The following is a 20292-nucleotide window of genomic DNA, read 5'->3' as shown; positions in this document are numbered from 1 at the left end:
AAAAAAAAAAAAAAAAAAAAACTCATTCATTGTGTTTCAATATCATTCCATTCATATATCATACTCCTTTCCGAAACCAGCCACTCTCAAAATCGCAAACAAAATCTTCCATTTCACCGCCTCACCGATTCTCTCACACTCTCTCTCCCATTCTCTCTCTCTCTCTCTAGAATCTCCCTCTCTCTCCTCCGCCATTGCCAATGCCGTAACTGTTTCCGCTTCTCTAACCGCTTCCGACGAACATTCCTCACCGGCGATCCCCGCCGCAATAATTTCTAGGGTTTTCCATTCCTTCGCCGTGGCATCGTTGCCGATATGGCTCCATGGCGCCGACGTGGAGCAAATAAAGCCAAGGCCAATGCGCACTTGACCCTCGGCGATCTCGTTCTCGCTAAGGTTAAAGGTTTCCCCGCTTGGCCTGCAAAAGTACGTTTTCCTCAATCCTAACTCGTTTACGTTGTTTTCGTTTGAATCTTCGTGAATCGTTTTGTTAATGTGATGTTTGATTCGGTTATCGTTTGAATATTTGAATTATGTGTTGTAGGAGTTATGAATTTGATGAGGTTTTTGAAATTTTCTATATGTAGGGTTTTGTATTTGTTTGTAGTGATTTTATTCCTTTTATGTTGGTGCATTATGAATTGAAGACGAATTGAAGTTTAACATTGTTAGGATTTTTGGAAATCTGATTGATCTTTTGAATATTTTTCATTATTTTGAATCTTTGATTCATAGGAGCATTTATTTTGATTCATTATTTAGAAATATTTTGATTCATAACATTATTAGAGAGATTTGGGGCAGCACCTATAGTAGAAAAGATGGTGGAAACTAGGGTTAGGTGGTTTGAACATGTAGAGAGAAGACCTGTATATTCATAGGAGCATTTATTTTCATTTATTATTTAGAAATATTTTGATTCATAACATTAGTAGAGAGGTTTGGGGGTAGTACCTATAGTAGAAAAGACGGTGGAAACTAGGGTAAGGTGGTTTGGACATGTAGAGAGAAGAAGTGTAGATTCTGTAGTAAGGAGAGTAGATCATATGGAACATAGTCAGATCACTAGAGGCAGAGGAAGACCTAGAAAAACTATTAAGAAAAAAGTCTAGAGATTAATGAGTTGGATAGAAATATGGTATATGATAGAACATTATGACGTTGTTTCATCTATGTATCCGACTAAAGCTTGATTGTTTATGTTCCATTTCTTTTTATTTATTTTGGTGATTATTCTCATTGCTAGATGGTTAACCAATTAATTGAAGTGTTTCATTTTTTTATTGTTTTTTTAATGTTGGGATTCTGATTTTGTTGATTTTTTTGTGTTTAGATAAGCAGGCCTGAAGATTGGGAAAAAAAACCTGATCCGAAGAAATTTTTTGTTCAATTTTATGGGACCGAAGAAATGTAACTCTCTTTCTCTTTCCTGTTTTAATTGTAGTATTTAGTGCTTACCACAAGGTATTAAACTGCGATTCTGTTATGGCTGATACTGACTGCAACTACGGCCTAATGCAGTTCAGTGTTGTTAAATAGCGGCTATAGGGGTGCTATAGCGGAATTTGAACAAATCACTATTGTTCCGTGATGCGCTAGTAGGAACTGTTGTCAAATTGCGGTTAGAACGGTGCTATAACACCGTTGTGTAATATATTTTAAACAAATTCCAATTTTCTGCGATTTGCAACATTCATGCGGTTGCCGTAGTCACTGCAATTTAAAACCTTGCATTAACAGTGTGTGAATAGCTAGTTGTCATGTAATTCAATGAAACTTATAAACTCTTTTAGTAACTGATAATGGCTAGGTTGCAAGTAGTTCCATGGATGTTGGCCAGTTCTTTAGTGATCCTGAAGGACTGGCTGATACTATGAAGTTGCTTAGTGTCTAGTAATTCAACTATAAAATTTTTTATTCAAGTAACGAATACGGTTTATGATTCCTTATCCTGGTTAGAAATTAATAATTTTGGAACTTTGATATATTGTCCTAAGAAAGAAAAAAATAATTGTTTTTATCATTCAAAGGATATTCCAGCTGTTTGGTAACTAGTGGAGTAATACCTCATCTTATTTTTGGATTAATAAAACATGAATTTTGTCATTATTATCATTTTTCCGTGATGGACATTTTTTGATTTGGTGGATTTGTTGTGTTATCCAAATGTTATTAGTAGAAGGAATCCTATTCATTATTTTCTTCCCTGTAAAAGTGAAGTGTTTCTTAGCATATTTGTTAGTTGATTACTGTCAACCATAAATGCCACTCAATTTTAGAGAACTTGGTAACCCTCTTTTGCTGTGATTCAAAATTTAAGTCCTGAGCTGACGACTATGATGGTATCAACGAGTAAATTTCAAGTAATTTGACATTCTTTTTCTAAATACAAGTAATATGATTTTGTGATCTATGTCTTTTCTTCTTTTCCTTTGTTTTTTCATTCATTAGATCAACTGTTTTTCATTTCATCTTCTTACATTGCACCCTTGGTACAATCTTTTCCTTCCCAGAGCTTTTGTCCTCCCTGCTGATATTCAGGAATTCACCAACGAGGTCAAAACTAAGACGATTGCTCGGTTGCATGGTAAGACGAAGTGCTTTACCCAAGCTGTGAGGGAAATCTGCGCAGAATATGATGAGTTAGAGAAACAGAGAGCTGGTGGTTTGACAGATGACACTGATGATGCACGTGTTGGGTCAGAGGCCCCTTCTTTTGATGGGGTAGTGGATGATGTAAAGGATGTTACTGATGCTGTGGTATCAAATGTAGAAAAAGCGAAGACTGTTATGGAAGATGTTGGCTCAAATTTGGAGCACCATGAACAAAGATGTGGAGAAACTGATTGCCAGGATGAAAAGCCTTCTACATCTGGCCGTGCAACTGACGGTTCATCTCCTGTTTTGTCACCTGTGTTGGAAAGTAAATCATCCATTGGTACAGAACTAAACAAGCACAATATCAAATCAGGCCTTGAGGATAAATCATGTCGAAAGAATGAAGTTTCTGATATTAAGGATTTTTGCAAAGTTAACGACTTCAAGCATGATGATAATGCACAGAGTGTTTCTACTGATGGGAACAAGGCAAGAAAGCTTGTTACTAGCTCAAGGAAGAGAAGCGAAGTTGCAGCTGATAAAGAAATAAGTGGATTTGATATAGCATTTTCAAAGGGTGAAAAATCTGCAGGCCATGCTAATCTTTTCAGGTCTAGAGAGACAATGAAAGATGGGAAAAGGGGGAAAAATGCTTTCTCTGTCGATTCTGAAGATGCTCCTAAATCAGATCCAGGTATTAACAGCGGAAATAAAGATAAGAACTTGCTGAAAGCTAAAACAAGCCTTAAGGTAAAAAATGAGTTGCAGGAGAGTTTTGTTGATTCTGAGGAGGCTGATAGAACAAATTCTTTCAAGAAAAACAAGACCCAAGTTCAAGGAAAGAATAATTGGGGACTGAATGAAACTTTACATGCCACCAAGAAGCTCAAGAGTATAGATGTCAAAGACAGAAAAACGTTAAATTCTCTCTCTGAAGATATGAAGAGTGCTTCACCTGTCTTCCCCATTGATTCTGAGGAGGCTGATAGAAAGAATTCTTTTAAGAAAAACAAGACCCAAGTTCAAGGAAAGGGTAATTTGGGAACAAATGAAACTTTACATGCTACTGAGAAGTTAAAGCGTATGGATGTCAAAGACAACGAACCTTTAAATTCTCTCCCTGAAGATATGAAGAGTGTCTCACCTGTCTTAACTGTTGATTCTGAGGAGGCTGATAGAAAGAATTCTTTTAAGAAAAGCAAGACCCAAGTTCAAGGAAAGCGTAATCTGGAAACAAACGAAACTTTACATGCTACCAAGAAGTTAAAGCGCATGGATGTCAAAGACAACAAAGCTTCAAATTCTCTCTCTAAAGATATGAGGAGTTCTTTGCAAGTCTTTCCTGTTGATTCTGAGGAGGCTGATAGAAAGAATTCTTCTAAGAAAAGCAAGACCCAAGTTCAAGGAAAGGGTAATTTGGGAACAAATGAAACTTTATTTGCTACTGAGAAGTTAAAGCGTATGGATGTCAAAGACAACAAACCTTTAAATTCTCTCCCTGAAGATATGAAGAGTGCTTCACCTGTTTCTACTGTTATAGGTAACAAGGCATTGAAAAAAACAGAGTTGAAAAGGTCTTCTTCAAGTTTGAAAACAGAGAAAGGGTTGTCATCTAGGGCTCAGACTGCTAAAGTAGATTCCAATGATTCTGTTTGTGAAGTGCTGACTGGTACAAAACATCATAGTCAAGAACGGAAAGCTTTGCCTCATTCTGCTAATCTTTCTTCTGATCAACATGCAGAAATGAGTTCTACTAGACTGAAAGGGGATGCAGATAATCTTGCAGTTAAACAACTACAGAGGAAACGCAGAGCTGTTTGCCTTGGGGAGGATGATGATGATGAATCCAAGACTCCTGTTCATGGAGGAGCTTCTAAAACTATTAGATCACCCTCTCTTGTTTCAGAGGCTGTGAAGAGCAATGATCCGTTGTTAGAGAATGCCGATGTTTCTCAGCTGAATAAGGAAAAACCTGGTACACCTGAGGATAGCCATTTGAAAGGACATTTAACTAAATTATGTAATGTCTCTTTGCCTACAAGGCATCCTCAAAAAGAGAATGCTGATGAAGTTGTTGCTGTCAATTCACCTCACAGTCCTGAGCAATTAAATAGAAAGCGTTTTCCTTCGAATGTGGAAAAATTAAGCTCAATCTCTCCAGTAAATTTCCCTAAGTCTCTTCCCACAACAAAATCAAATGCTGAGCGACATAAATCTTCCAAAGCTTTGCCTAAAGTCAGTAATACTACTCAAAAGAAGGCTGATAATGGGTCTTCAAAGAGTTTAATTAGCACCAACACTTTGCAGAGTCAAGTTATAACTCATAAAAAGAAGCCTACGTCTTATGTTGAAAGGTCCAAAACTACACCAAAGACATCACCGCAGTCGGTTGAAGTTCATACTGCAACAGAAAATTTAAAGGAACTTGATGTTTTTCATGTTGATAGGTACATATGATTTTGATTCGGTGTCTGTTTTTCCTTCTTCTTTGAATTATTTACTGATTATTTTTCTTTCTTTATAACATGTTTACGTTATTATAGATTAGAGTTGGGCACAGAAGAAAAAAGTAGCCTATATGTTGGTTCTGGGACTCCAGAAAATGCCAACACTATGAAGCATCTTATTGCAGTTGCCCAGGCAAAAAGGAGACTAGTAGCGCAATATCAGTGTCATCCTTTTGACCTTCATTATGCTCAAGTGGGAACACCTAGCCCCTCTATGGCGCAGCCATTTCTGTCTGTATCTAACAATAGTGGCCAGGCAGATATGAAGGAAGTTTATGAGCACCCAACATTAGCTTCTCCATTAAACAATGGGTATCACTCCACTTCTCAGAATCAACTTGATGCTGAAAAAAATGAGGAGATAAGAGTTGGTTCAGGACAAAGGGCTGTTGGGGGATCTCTGAGTAGTGGTACTGAGGCTGCTATGGCCCGTGATGCATTTGAAGGAATGATCGAGACGTTGTCAAGGACCAAGGAAAGTATTGGGCGCGCAACACGTCTTGCCTTTGATTGTGCTAAATATGGCATTGCCAATGAGGTATGCTTCATTATATCACGGTTATTTCTCTTATCTTTAAATTATTAATTGCATATATGATTTTCTGCCTCCTATTCTACTCCAAGCATATGGGTTGAAAGTTGCCTTATAAATTAATTTAAAAGCTACTTTAGTGTGCAATAATACAATGGTAATTGCAACTGGAATACTTCTTTGATGTCATTTAATTTTTTTTTAAAAATCTGATGAGTAGTGTTTAAGTGCGAAACCAGTTCAAATATTAAAAACAATTATTGTCGTACTGTAGATAGACGGATAAGCTCAGCTTTTAGACAAGTGTCTAAGTTCTATTGAAATTGATGGTTTTATAGTGGTATGTGTTAGTTGTATTTCACATGATCTTCAGACTACATACTTCAACTATTAGTTTGCTTGTGTCCTTTTGTATTTAATTCTGACTTTCAGAATAGCAAGGCATTTTGTTTTGGTCATATTTATAGATAAATTATTGTAATATGAATATAGTTTCTATGATACTTCTGCAATTAAATTTTTCAGTTACGTTACTTTTATTGTTAATTTTCATGTATTGGACTTACTGGAAGATCTATATGTTCAGGTTGTTGAACTTCTTATCCGAAAGCTAGAAAGTGAAACTAGTTTTCATCGTAAAGTGGATTTGTTCTTTCTGGTTGATTCCATAACCCAATGCTCACATAATCATAAAGGTGAGAGCATTTACTTCATAGAAAGCTGTTTCGTAGCATTTATTATGAAGTCACTTGTTTTTCTCTCTGGCTCTTCATCTTCTCTATTCTCTGCTTAAATTGCATATCTCAACTCAAATAGTGTTTTCTTCATGGCATCTTCAACTCTAATCGCGGATATATTTTCAGGCATTGCAGGCGCTTCTTACATCCCTGCAGTTCAAGGAGGATTGGCACGTCTTCTTGGTGCTGCTGTTCCCCGTGGAACTAGTTCCCGTGAAAATCGTGAAAATCGTCGCCAATGTCTAAAGGTCAGCTCTTGTTCTTTTTGCGATAAATAAGTTATATTTTAGAGAAAAGAATTGACGTATGAAATGATGATAAGCATACTCCAAAACATCAGAATGGAATAAAAGGGAAACAAAGGATGGAGATTCCAACAAGGGTCTCAATTTTCTGCATCTATAATATATATCTATACTTCTATACTATATGTAAAGAGAACATAGTTTTGGTGTAATACTTTTTCTTCCAATTATACTCCTATTTTAAACTATTGTAACTACAATTTTATCTTTTTTATAATACTATTTAAATCTTTAATTAAAAAAATCAATTAAATATCATTGACATGGGAACAATTCCACTGCAATAGGAACAATATCGGACACTATAACAGGAGCTTATTTTCATCTTATTTGCCAAAATTATTTGATTGTGGTATAGGCCAAAAAATTTATAACCAAGTGCGATAAAATAGATATACAATTAAGCGTAATAGAAAAGCGGACAGATTGACACATTAGAGCCCGTCTTTCCACTAGTATTAATATTGGTAATTTCCTTGAAACGGCCATCGTTTCACTAGATAGAAGCTATAACGGTTTAAGTACAGTCCTCCCCATTTGAAAATAGAGATATTAGAGGTGCTAAAAAATGCTTGGATTTTACTCCAACAGCACAGACAGTAGAATCGTTAAAACTTTAAAGCACACTGCGCTGTTAATTGCATAACCCGTAAAATAAAACATATCAAAGTGAAGCAACTCCAGAAGGAAGGGGCAAGCAACTAGGTTCCAGCACACCGAACAAGTTTTCCGAAAGAAAATATTTTCTTGTGATGTAGAAACAAAAGGGCTGTTAATTTGAAGTGTAGGTTGAAAATCACACAAATATCAGTGGAAAGGGCTGCTCGGGGTCTATGAATCTTAAAAATGCTATGCGTATTAATTCTTTGGGTACAATGTTGAGATAAAATATTTGCTCTCTGTTAGTTTTGGATTTCATAAGGCTGTGTGTGAAGAAACCTCTTATTCTTGGGAAGTGTACAATAACAAAAACTGTTTCCCCCTAGGTAAAGTTAGCTACTTGGATCAAATAATTTCTATGTTGTCAAAACCAGTTTTCCAGAATTTCTAGTTTGATCAAGGTTATTTTAGATGATTTCTATTGTAGTTTTCCTTGGTCTTCTATATCTGTTTATCAGGTTAAGAACTCTTTCTTACCAGGGCTACTATTTTTCTTTCCTCACAAGCCAACCATCTTAATGAGTTTGTCATTTTGTTTTTTTCAATAGGTGCTACACCAGCTATTTATAAACCTCTATTCATTGTCATATCGTTTCTCACATGTGCACGTCCACCTCAACATTTTCATCTCTGCAACACCTAGCTTATGCTCTTGTTTAACTTTTACTGTCGAACAGTCACTACTATAAAGCATTGCTGGTATTATTGTTGATAGGTAAAAAAATTCCTTTGAGCTTAAGAACCATTTTCTAATCACAATTGGGAAGTGTGTCAAACTGAAAATAGGACATACAAGTGAACACACACCAGAGGGATCAACTATACAAATTATATTTTAATGAAAAAGCACTCGGCTCTCCGAATCATCTGCAAAAAGCATACATCTCGGTGCTAACTCTTGGATGTGTGATATGTCTACAAAAAGAAAACTTAGATTCTTTATGATTATTTAGATGTTTTAGAGTTTTTCTAATGATTGAAATCTAAAAGGAAAAACCCTCGAGAATCACTACAAAAATTTCTAAATTAGCGAGAAAGCACTAAAATTTTTGGCATCGTTCGAAGCAGTGAAAAGGGCATTATTGTCCTTGTTTGTGTCTGCCAAGAAACTTTTAACAGTTAATCTCAGGTGTAGTTTCGGTTATCTCGAGATTATAATGAATGGTCAACATAGCTATCACTATTTTCACCCACAAAACAGAATTGTGTCATACACTAATTGAAGGTGAGAGACTCTAACTTCGTTTGGTCCAGCTTTGATTCTGTTGATGAGTCTTTTGCTAACAATTATTTAGATTAGAACATTCAACCCTACATATGAACCCCTAACACAGAACCATGGAATTAAAATAAAGTGCAAACCAAATCTGTTAATCTGAAGTGTTGTCTGCTTGGCAGTATTATTGAACACTTCAATAGTCCAATCTTTTCTTTATTATGCTACTAATGAGTTGAGATGGAGGGAGTAATATATAGTAGTGGATACTAATTTTGTAATTATTACGGGTGTTTATGACGCCACTTTTTTTAAGTTAGCATGATGTGTGCCAGTGGAATATTTCATTTCTGTTTTCCTATTTATTTTTTATGTTGGGTGGATTGCAGGTTTTAAGGTTGTGGCTTGAGAGGAAAATTTTTCCTGGATCGGTTCTTCGCCGTTACATGAATGATATTGGAGTTACAGGTGATGATATGGCTGGTAGATTTTCTTTCCGGCGTCTTTCTCGAGCAGAACGATCTGTGGATGACCCAATTAGAGAAATGGAGGGCATGCTTGTTGATGAGTATGGAAGGTGTGATTATTGCGGTCATCAATTTTTTTAAGAATTTAAGTGAATGTGCCTGTTTTCATTTTTATTCAAGTTTTCCTTTGATAAGTCACTTGTCATTTTTATACTATACAGCCCATCTTTAACCCATGATAGACTGAATCCATAAATGAGAAAAAAATACAGCAAACAACATAACATAACTTTTGGAATTATTATATACAGATGAGGTTGAGAGTATAGAGTGAAAACAAAAAGAATATAATATGCAAGAGTTAGTAATGTAATAAAATACTTGAGGAAGAAACATGTCTGTCATTTTGGTAAATGTTATGTCAATTCAAATACAGTAAAGTAATTGGATGGAAATTCAGCCAATTCAAATCATGGTTAAAAATTTAATGTTTAAACTAGATTCATTAATCTTTACAAATTCAAAATTAATCTCAATTCAAATCATTTTTTTTTATTTTAAAATTGATTTGTAAAAGCGGAGCAATTTTTATCTAGTTTGACTTATGTACTAATTATATTATACCATATTTTTCCTTTCTTGAGTGATTGTCAAACTGAAAACTTGTAAGGTGTTGGGGTATAGAATATTAGATGTTAGAGAAGTTAAAGTAGTTAGCGAAGTTAGTTTTTTGTTATTTGGATTGTAGTTATGAGTTGTTATAGAAGTTAGCTAGTTGCTATTTGGATTCGTTAGAGAGTATGTATATAAAAATGAGAACATAAATGTTAGAGAGTACTATCATTGAATATTTGTCATTGTGAATATAGTAGTCTCTGTTGTGAAGGGGAAACCCTTGAAGGAGAGATTCTCTCCCATTTTATCATATTTCTTCATGAAAGTTTTCTTTCTTTCGAATTCAATTCTTGGGCTCCTAACAATTGTTGCCGGACAAAGTTGAATCATATTCTAGTAACCTGCATTACTGCGGCTTCTACCATTTTGAAGCTTCTGGTAATACTATGTGAACTGCTTTGCATCATTTTTGCATATTGGATCATGGAGAAAATGAAAAAATTGGCATCTTGTTACTCTTTATTGATACAGTTCTCTTGATAAGAACGGTCCCTTATTTCCTTGTAGAGAATGTCTATAAAGAGACTCTCCTCCCCCCTGATAGAAGAGTGTTTGACTTTTTGTTTAGTTGCTGTGAGTCACCAGTAGTGGGGAGGATCTCTTCTCAGTGTGTCTTTAAAACAGAAAACAAAAGAAAAAGAGAACAACTAATACAAACCACTGCTTATTCCTATTTCTAATATTTTTCCCAACATAAACTCTTAGAGGTTGAGCCTCTGAATTATTGTTCCTATCATTAATGGTCAAGTATAAGTATTTTCTCCTCTTCTCTATTACAAAAACGGAATGTTGAAAAGGAGTAAGAGGTGATCTCTTTTTTATGGATACTGCTATAGAAAGAAGAATCTTAGTTGGAATTGAATTTATTTTCCAACAGGTATTGAAAAACCATTGCATTCTGACTTTGTAACACAAGTTCACATATTACAGTCATCATACTATTGGTCAATTTTGCTCAGTAATTAATTCTGATGAAGTATTTGAAAACTGAAATGGGAGAAAATAGTGTATGGATCAAGTTGTGACAGTGGAAAAGAAATTGTCGATGGAAATTATTTATCTTTGTCTCGCTTTGCATTTTTCTATATCATTTGTCTGGGATTTCAATTAGCAATATGAAATTCTTCATTTTATGAAAACACAACTGGCTATTTGTTTAAAGTTCTAGTTCCATTTTTACTTCTTTTCAATTTCAAAAACTATTTCAGATTCTGATATATCTGGCTATTGTGTTTCAGTAATGCTTCAACAATTCAGCTGGCTGGCTTGTTATCTTCGCATATATTCGTAGAGGACGATGATTTTTCTAATAATGCGTCTCCAGCTGATCCTACTCGCACTCTGGTGGATTCAGAGACTTCTACCGTTACCCCAAGTGACAAGCGACACTGTATTTTGGAAGATGTGGATGGTGAGCTAGAAATGGAGGATGTTTCAGGTCATCCAAAGGATGAAAAGCCTGTATTGTTGAACAGTACCTCTGAAATGGATTTTCAATTTCAGGGCTCAGATAGGAGTTTGGATCCAGCATTGAACGTTTCTGGAGAGGATCATGTTATTCGTGAGGGTTCTCCTCCATTACCACTTGATTCGCCTCCTACTCCCCCACCTTTGCCTTCTTCACCTCCACCACCTCCATTATCTACATCTCTTCCCCCACCTCCGCCACCCTCATTGCTACAACCCCCACCTCCTTTACCACCGCCTTGTCCTACACCATCGTTGATTCCTCAATCATCTGGAACAGCTCAGCCTTCAATTTCTATCCTGCCATCTCAATCATCACACCAGTCATCGCCGCTATCAGGTTATCAGCAGCTTCATAACTCTAATGGCACAAATAGTGTAAGATGTTTTTGCTTATGGTTCTCTATGGTTTGTTTTTTATTTGTTTGCATTACTGGTTTTGAAAAATGGAGTCCTCTATACAGGGCATCCAAATAGTTCAAATGGCTGGAAATTCTTTTCCTGGAGGTCAAAATAGCTCTGTTGTGAAGAATGAAATATTGCCACAGCCGTCTGCTTGCTTTCCTCCAATGGCAGGTTGCAGTTCTCAGGATTCTTCTGCTTTAAACCCTACAAGGAAGTTGGAATATGGACAGAGCGATATGCATCTAAATTCTCAAATTCCTAAACCTAATCAGGAGTTTCAGATCGGTAATCCTCGCTTTGCTCCAAGAAACGTGCATCCCACCCCACCCCAAAATCCATCTAATCAGTATTTATATCCAAATCCTTTAGTTCAGCAGCATCCACATTCTTTCTGTCCACCGCACGTATTGACATCCGTTCCAGATGGCCAGAGGCAATTTGTTGCCAATGAGCAGTGGAGGATGTCAACAAGTGAGTTTAAAATAAACAATCAGCATTGTTTATGGAGAGGGATAAATCCTCCGCACATATTTGTGTTGTTTGAGTTAATTCTGAATGTTTGTTTTGATGGTGGCGATGACAGATTATTTTCGGCCACCACTTGAAAGACCACCAATGAGCAACATAGGTTTTCAGCATGCGAACGTCAGTATACCTGTTCCTCCTTCAAAGTCAGGTACTTTCTCCAATTTTACAATTTGTTTATTTCCTAGTTCTTAGTTGAATAGTTCCCTTTGAAATTCCACATGTTAAGAGTCTATATTTATGCATCAAAATCTTGTTTCCTTCATCAGGATATGGTGTTCCTCAGATGTTCCCCTTTAGACCAGACATTCCTGCACTTAATTGTTGGAGGCCTACCTGATGTTGATTGGATTTTTTTTCCAACTCATCTGCAATATTGGTGTGTAAGGATATTGGTTATTATTCATAGCTTATTTGTTATGTTTACATCAAAGTGAAATTGATTTTGATTCAATGGTCATTAAACTTGCCTCTGCACGGAGTCATATTATTTTTTATTTTTTTTATAATAATTAGAAGGATTTAGGTTGTTACACATACCTGAAGTGTAAAGTGGTCAAGTGTGCTTTTGTAATTTGTTTTGTTCAATACTTATGGTAATTTTTATTTTGAAAAAAAATCGTATTTCAAGATTCTCTTTTAGTACTGAATTGTAACTGCTTTTAATCTTTCAGTGCTGTTGCTGGTGGATCAACAAATGAAGTTACATAATGTGGACTGAAGTTAATTCACTTGTGTAGTGCGTATGACTACCCCCAAAGAAAATTTTGAAAACTTGTGGAGGCTTTTAGCAGGACTGTGTGTATATTTAATTTTTCCTGACGACAAATCCCAAAGAACATCGGATCCCAAGTTTAGGTCCTAGTTTTGACATTTTTAGTTTACCCGTTTCTCTCACCTCTTGTAATTATTACAAATGATCTATATATAGAAATCAGTTTATACTCTACAGTTTAGAATACAATAATTGAATGTTGATGTTACTGATGTCAGATAGGGTTAAAATTGTGTTTAACTGAGTTCTTCTCATACTGCTGAATCCTTGCTGCATAAATAAAATTAGTTATACATTCGTGCTTTTACCTCTTTCTCCTATGCTCCATGCAAATGCCATTGTAGAGGACCTTACATCTAAACTGCATTGGAGTTCTTACGTTAAAGATTTTAAATTTTGTCTGAGCTTTCCTTGATCCTTGTAGCTGATTGGATTACTGAGGTAGACGTTAATACTAGGTTAAATGTATTATACTTTGTCCTAAAAGTTGCTAGAAAGGTAATTGTAAGGAGGAAGCAAGAAAATGAACATTATTTTTGGCTGTTCGATAGAGCTCTGGTTATATGAAAATTAATGTAGAGGGCAACTCACCTTTTGTACAGAGGCCATACAGTTGTGGTTATTTACTTGCATTAATATACAGTGTAAATAATTCAATATTTTCCGCTTATGGTGTCAAACATTAAACCAGGCAGGAAACTAGGTTTCATGCGAGACAGCCTATGAGTTCTATTTTCTAATTTAACTGTTAAATCTCAGCTTCTCTCAAGAGGTCATGAACACTCTGATGATTTTTTTCTAGTGTTCAGTTGTTTTGACATTATTTTATTTATTTATTCAGAGTAATACTGTCATTGTGAAAAGGCCATGCATCCTATGTTCTCTTAGAAATCAGCTGATGTGGCATGCTCCCGATTTTCAATTGGTGAAAAACATACTGAGTTTGAGAATGACAGTCAAAATAATCTGTCAAATGATGTCACTGAATACTGTCAAATGCTGAATATATGGAGTATATTAAGCTCAATGCAACACTATCAGGCCTCAGGTTCATACATTTTAGCTCACGCCTCACTCTGGTAATTTTACTATTTGTTTCCCTCCTCGTTTTTTGGATTCTAGATGTTGAACTTGTCTGCTTCCTGTCCCATTGTATTTCCCCTCCTTCCTAAACATTGTAGCTGCCTGGAATCTAATTCTCAAGAATGTACAACATCAGCAGCAAGTCTAATTTTACAATGACAAATGCTAACATGTGCCCTAATAATATTCCTAAAGATTGTGCATTCAATCAACTTTTTTAAAGTCAAAATTGCTTTTTCCAATACAAAATTTCTATTTTATTTCCTTTAACATGTGCCTTTATGGTTCAACCTAAGACAACTCTTTTACAAACTAGAGTAGAGACCTGAGTGAGACTGAGAGGTAATCTAACAAAGATAATGCAAAGAAAACGAAATGTCTTATTTATGTAGTAGTTCAAACACTGATATCACAGAGAGTTGATGTGACAACAGAATTCTGAGCTCTATAAGATATTCTAGATAATTACCTACTAGCTACCATATAGATTCCAGTAGTATACTCGTAAGTCGTAAGTATTCTAAGTAATTTCCAATTCAAGTAGCTATTTTCCTTCTCTTTTCTTGATTTAAGTACTTGGAGATTGAACTGCTATTTATTGCTCATCGCACCTTTCTTTTTCCGGTCCATTTATTTTGAGGCAAAAAGTACTTGTAGATAGGATAGGCATAGACATGTCATGAATTTGATTGTCCTTGGGCCCCACAGTACTGCACATTTTTAATGTTGAAATGCATGTTATTATGTCAATGTTGGAGACTTGGAGTCTGTATTTTCACATAAGAAATATGAAGTAGAAACGATTTGTTATTTTCTCTGATATTAACTTTCTGTCATCTATATCACATTCAATTCTGAATTCATTATTTTAATTTTTTTGTTTGTTATTGGTACAAATTATTTTAACTTGTTTATTCTAAAAAAAAAAAAAACTTGTCTTATTTAATTAACGTGTATCTGCCAGATCAGCGATTTTAGTAGTGGAATCAAAATTTTCTCAAATTTGAAGACAAGAAAGTTTAAAGATATCATTATTTGATGAAATTTTTTAGTGGAATTAAATAAAAGTTAATATATTTAGAGACAACAAACGATTAGTTAAGAGCAATGATATTTGTACATCCATTCCATAACAACTTTAGTGACAACCTTGTTTTTCTCTCTTCTTATTGGTCAAAAACAATGGAGAGAGAAAAAGGAAGAGAGAGGATAAGACCATCATGTGAGTATGAGAGAGAAAGTTGTACAGAAGTTGTCACAAATTGGTTGTACAAATATCATTTCTCATTAGTTAATCTCAAACCAATGTCTGCATAAATAGTGCTGGTAATTTACTATGCTTATACTTTAAACCCTAAAAAATGTTATATCTTATGGTTTTGGTTCGTCAAAAATAATATCATAACTGCAACCATGTAAGTTAAAGCAGTTCGATGAGCACAATAAAACAGTAGAAAACTTCATGAAGTACCTCATTAATCAAATTCAAAAATAAGATTTGAGAAGTGAAATTGCAAAGAGATACCACTACACAAATACATATCAATACATGTAACTTGTTTTCGCCAAGTTCTAGACACATTTCAAACTAGTACATTTACTTGTCACCATAAGGTCTAAGGTGACCAAACCCCTAAAAGAATGGATCCCAACTACCAAGGGTTGGAATTTCCTTGTGTTATTGATCAATCTAAGTTGTTAGATAGAGATCAGATGACTTACATTGTGATCTTGGAAAATTAAGAACTCAAAATCTCAATCATATGATCTTTATCAACAACCGAGGCAAAGCTACAATGATTGATTGCTTAACACAGGGAATCTATTTCCTAAAAGTATCACTATGACCATACAAAAAAATGGTTGAATGATATAATGTTCAAGGTCCCCCAGTCCTACATTTATGACCACAACAAGGTCACCCAAGACTGTTTTAAAAATAAATTAATTGGAAGTATTTTCTGGCATAAAAACATTGCCCTATTCAAAGAGAGAATATGATGTTTGATATTTTTTTCTCTTGTACACTGTTTTACTTTTCCAACCTACCCATTGATGTGGCAGCTAATGATTCCTTTACTCACAAAAAAAGGATCAAAATTGATTTGATAAATTATTATATATTAATCAAGTGCAGCTTTATTCCTTCTACCAGTTAGTGGCTTAGGTAAGCCATCAAAGATTGGTTTTTTAATGGCTGCAGTTGAAAGGGCCTGTAAATCTGGTTTCAAATTCCACATTTTGGATGGCCAAATGGATGAGCTACAATTATCCTGATCATGCAAACAAGATGTACTGGATGATTTCTTCACACCAGATGAACAATCAGTTTGAACATCATCCCCCATACTCATTGGCACAGGAACCAACCCACTTGATTCAGAATCAATTGGCAATGGAGTTCGGCTAGCTGCTTTCTGTCTCAAAGCTAAACCCTTTCCTGTTCTTGAAGGAAGACCACCACTGCTGCTATTATCCTCCCTCAGAATCAACTCTGGTATTCTGCTAAAGTCGGCTACAGATTTCTGACGCCTCTGGACAAGTTTGTCATTCCGTTTAACAGAGCTAAGTTCCCAGGGTTGTGCACCTGGTGCAGTATCATCCTTTTCCATAATCTCTTCCAAAATAACATTGACCAAACTTTTGGATTTTCGGTGACGACTCAAGGGACGGTAAGAATTAGGCGAGTTCTTGGATGATGAACCATTTTCTGATGGATTAGAGGGAAGTCCATAATAACCCTGTAGTGAGATCATGGCTGGAGAGACCTTCCGATCAGAAGACTTCAATTTTGTGGACTGAAATGATTCAAGCAGTTCACGGTGCGCATTGTCAGGTGGACTGTGAGTAGAGTTACCATTTCTGATGGAATGATGGTCATGGTCATCAGTGATTTAAAATGCTAATGGTAAATAAACACACATCAATGGTGTTATTAAAAAGATATTATGTGTTGTAACAAACATAAACAGGGAATACTATGAATCTATTTTCTTGTATTATATTTCTTCTGAAATTTCCATGTATAGCTATTTATATTATATGTATGATATTTAAGACAAATTACAGATTGCAACATATTTACAAAAAAAAAAAACTAAGGATGCCTATTGCAGCATAGTTACTTCAGTAGGATTTGTTAAGTGTGATTTTGAATGAAAGCAACATTTAAAAGCATCATTCAAGAAACAGAGGAAAATAACCAAGACAACTAGAAGATTGTTGTCCAAAAAACGGTGTCTACTGTTCCCTAAAACCACCTAACTATGATACAATCTAGAAACAGAGCACGGAATTGATGGATATAAGCTGTTTTTTCAAGAAAAAATTGCACCAATAATCACAGAAGAAAGTAGCAAGTTATGACGGAATTAGTTGATATGACTCGAGAACAAGCATAAAGGAAAAACTGTAACATATATACATGTATATGGAAAGTTAAAGAGTTTGGCCTAATGATATAACAAAAGTAAGGCTTCAGTTTGATCTAATGACAGATTATTAAAACATTTTACACTATTAGTGAACAACATATGTCGTCAGCTACTTAAAAAACTGTCAAAAAGCCTTCATTACAAGCCAAAAAAAATCCCGATCATGGTTGAACCTTAGACTTGGATGTATATAATTTAAAAACCTTAGACTTAAATATATTTATTTGGAAAAATTGTAGCCTAGAATTTCATTCTAGTTCTAGATACATTCTCGGTTTCGGCCTTCAACTTTACAATTTTGTCGGTAACGTCTACAAGCATGACCAATACAAACACTTAACTAGTTAACTAAAGCAACACTTACCTAGTTAACTAAAGCACAATACAGAACTTATCTAGTTATTGTAGCATGAATCATCCTCAAGACTCACAAAAAGTATCAAAATATCTACGAAAAACGAAATTTCCTAACCCCCTCCCCTCAACCCTTTTATTTCGTCCAATATACATTTACCAAAATAAAAAGGATAAGATCTAGCTTTCAAATTCAGTGTTATTCATTAATAGCTTAAACAAATAGAGATAAACATACCCTGGAGTAATGGAACCATTTGATAAACAAGGAGACGGAGGGTGTCTTCCAGGTAATGGAATTTGAACAGTTTTAAGTGCAAACATCTGATGATCAGTAACAAGGCTATTCATCCTTTTGATGTCTGTAACCTACAATTTCCCAAAACATAAAGAGTTGAAGAAATCATACTTCGAGATACAACTCAATTTGAAAAATAAGCATTAGAACAATGATAAGTAGCACTAACACTACTGATGGATGGAAGGCGTGTCCGGTGTCTGACACCGACACATGTGATTACGTTCAATAAATTCATTTTTCAATTTTTTACAGGCGTCGATGTGTCCAGTGTCTGTGCTTCATAGGTACAATGTCTTCCTCATTTCAGAAGGGTGGAGGATACATGTAACCAACCAACCAACCAACAAACAAACAATAATATCGTATACGTGTAAACACTTCAACAAAACCCAGAAACAAAACAAAAACCACAACTTAGGAATAAAAATTAATATAACAAAACCATTCCACAAAAAAACAAGATTTAACTCTTGACAGCGAGTTTGACAAAATACACAATTAGCTGACATGATTTAGGCAAAAACTACACTTTGAAGCTTCAACAAAATCACGACGTCACCTAATTTTGCCAAACTCATCGTCAATCCAAATATACACTTAAGACCTGTATGGATTGGCTTATTTGTGCTTATCTACTGACGTAAGTTTTGTGAGACTCTTTTAGAGAACTTATGAATACAGTTTATGACAATTTTCAAAAGTTTTTCTTAGCTTATTTTCACAAGTTCTCTAATATAGTTTATAAAAACAATATATAGCATATACAAAAACAATTTAACTTTATTTTATCTTTTGCTAAAGAAATAACTTATGTATGTTTATCCAATAGCACTTGTGCCATAAGCTACAAATAAGCTGTTTACCCAAATAGGTCATATATTCCCCTTAGTTTTTCCCTTTATTTCCTTTCAATTATCTTTGTCTCTACATGCATGAATCATAATAATTGCAACAACAAAATATCAAAAACCCATCATCATTTCAGAAAAAGCCTGCACCCACATGCACCCTCAGCACCACAATAACAAAAATTGCAAGAAATTGACTCATAAACCATCATCTAATACTTTCATCATCAAATTCCCAAAAAATAAAAATAAAAAGGGTTAACCAAAAACTAAAAATAAAATTAAAAACCCATAACAAAAATTATAACATAAAAACCAAAAAACAAAATATGTTGAAAGCAACCAAAAAACAAATATGTTCTAAGCAACCAAAAAATAATCAAACTTTATATATATAACATAAGAAAACCAAAAAAACAAAATTTGTTGAAAAGTACCTCAACACCATATTTGATTGCAATACCAACCAATGTATCAAATTTAGATACATGATGTTCAATGTAACCAAGTCTGGGTGGAGATGAAGATGAAGACATCGTAACTGATTCTCGATCATAATCACACAAAACTTGATTTTCAAAATACCCATTTGAATTATTCTCATTCCATTTTTCCCTTTCCATCTCAATTTCTTCCAAATCAACACAAACCCATTTCAATTCACATATTTTGGGGGTAATTCCAATTGGTCAATGATGATAATTTCGTTAACTGGGATTAAAGAATTGGAATTGATGCGAATTTTGGATCTGATTGAGTTGATTTTTGGTTTGTGATTTTTCAATTTTGATCAGCGTTTGGTTCTAGTTTCTCGGGAAAATTGAGAAGGAAAATGAAAATAGAGAACTTTTTCTTCATTCTGTTTCTCTTTTCTTGATTCTTCTGTTTTTTTATAGTAAAGTAATTCGTAGTCAAAAATGAAAGTGAAAAAGTGCATGGCCTTTTCGAAATTTTAATTACCATTATTATAAATAAAAGTAATTAATTAGATAGTGCAATTGAAAAAAAAAGTAATAATTAATATTAAATTGAAAAGTGAAATAGGTCAATAATTTTAAAACAATTGTTTATGTAAATGAATCACTCATTGTGGGACGAAATAGTAATAAATTAAGAAAAGTTCAATGGATATGGTCGAATTACGCAAACTCAATTTTATATTGACATCCAATAAAATTGCATCCTTTGTCCATGTCATTGTGAAGGTGTTAGAAAATACAAATGAATTCGAATCTCTCAGTTGAGTTGTTGACGGAAAATCGGAAGTTGGCTCAAAGAGTTTGAAGCCTTTGTTGAAAAACCTTTTGGCAATGTTGTGGAGGAGGTGGAACACTTTTATCCCTCCTTCAAGATTCGACTGAGAAAAGGAAAACCCGTCCCAATTGAGAAGGATTCTGATGAAC

General features: G+C 34.7%; 2 protein-coding genes across 5 annotated transcripts; one reads left to right on the top strand and one right to left on the bottom strand.

Moving 5' to 3' along the window:
- LOC25482820 (ENHANCER OF AG-4 protein 2) lies at positions 1 to 13184 on the top strand. 4 transcript variants are annotated; one of them, XM_024782543.2, is made up of 12 exons: positions 2 to 426; positions 1334 to 1410; positions 2514 to 5045; positions 5142 to 5643; positions 6224 to 6332; positions 6501 to 6622; positions 8945 to 9132; positions 10936 to 11542; positions 11629 to 11854; positions 12153 to 12245; positions 12364 to 12473; positions 12769 to 13184. In XM_024782543.2, exons 1-11 carry the CDS (start codon positions 316 to 318, stop codon positions 12432 to 12434), a joined length of 4638 nt encoding a protein of 1545 aa, XP_024638311.1. In that variant the 5' UTR covers positions 2 to 315; the 3' UTR covers positions 12435 to 12473; positions 12769 to 13184. The 4 variants fall into 4 exon arrangements, with proteins under 4 accessions (XP_024638341.1, XP_024638311.1, XP_024638255.1 ...); XM_024782487.2 differs by having other exon boundaries at positions 3 to 426; positions 11629 to 12040; XM_024782517.2 differs by having other exon boundaries at positions 3 to 426; positions 11629 to 12040; positions 12364 to 12477.
- Positions 13185 to 15436: 2252 nt separating this feature from the next.
- LOC25482819 (uncharacterized) lies at positions 15437 to 19776 on the bottom strand. Its single transcript, XM_013611417.3, has 3 exons — positions 19327 to 19776; positions 17979 to 18109; positions 15437 to 16814 (listed from the first exon to the last, which is right to left on the bottom strand). The coding sequence occupies exons 1-3, from the start codon at positions 19510 to 19512 to the stop codon at positions 16076 to 16078; spliced, it is 1056 nt and encodes a 351-aa protein (XP_013466871.1). The 5' UTR covers positions 19513 to 19776; the 3' UTR covers positions 15437 to 16075.
- Positions 19777 to 20292: the final 516 nt, after the last annotated feature.

The sequence above is a fragment of the Medicago truncatula genome, chromosome 1, assembly GCF_003473485.1.
Source record: "Medicago truncatula cultivar Jemalong A17 chromosome 1, MtrunA17r5.0-ANR, whole genome shotgun sequence".
Classification (NCBI taxonomy): Eukaryota; Viridiplantae; Streptophyta; class Magnoliopsida; order Fabales; family Fabaceae; genus Medicago; species Medicago truncatula.
The sequence above is the reverse complement of the archived record's forward strand: the minus strand, read 5'-3'. Positions and strand labels throughout refer to the sequence as shown.

Excerpts from the sequence above, each read along its gene's own strand:
- LOC25482820 (XM_024782487.2), top strand. The coding sequence starts at position 316 with ATGGCTCCATGGCGCCGACGTGGAGCAAATAAAGCCAAGGCCAATGCG. Across the intron at positions 6,333-6,500 it reads ATGCTCACATAATCATAAAG|GCATTGCAGGCGCTTCTTAC; the intron begins GTGAGAGCATTT and ends ATATATTTTCAG. Across the intron at positions 11,543-11,628 it reads ACTCTAATGGCACAAATAGT|GGCATCCAAATAGTTCAAAT; the intron begins GTAAGATGTTTT and ends TCCTCTATACAG.
- LOC25482819 (XM_013611417.3), bottom strand. The coding sequence starts at position 19,512 with ATGGAAAGGGAAAAATGGAATGAGAATAATTCAAATGGGTATTTTGAA. Across the intron at positions 18,110-19,326 it reads CAATCAAATATGGTGTTGAG|GTTACAGACATCAAAAGGAT; the intron begins GTACTTTTCAAC and ends GGGAAATTGTAG. Across the intron at positions 16,815-17,978 it reads AATGGTTCCATTACTCCAGG|AAATGGTAACTCTACTCACA; the intron begins GTATGTTTATCT and ends TCATTCCATCAG.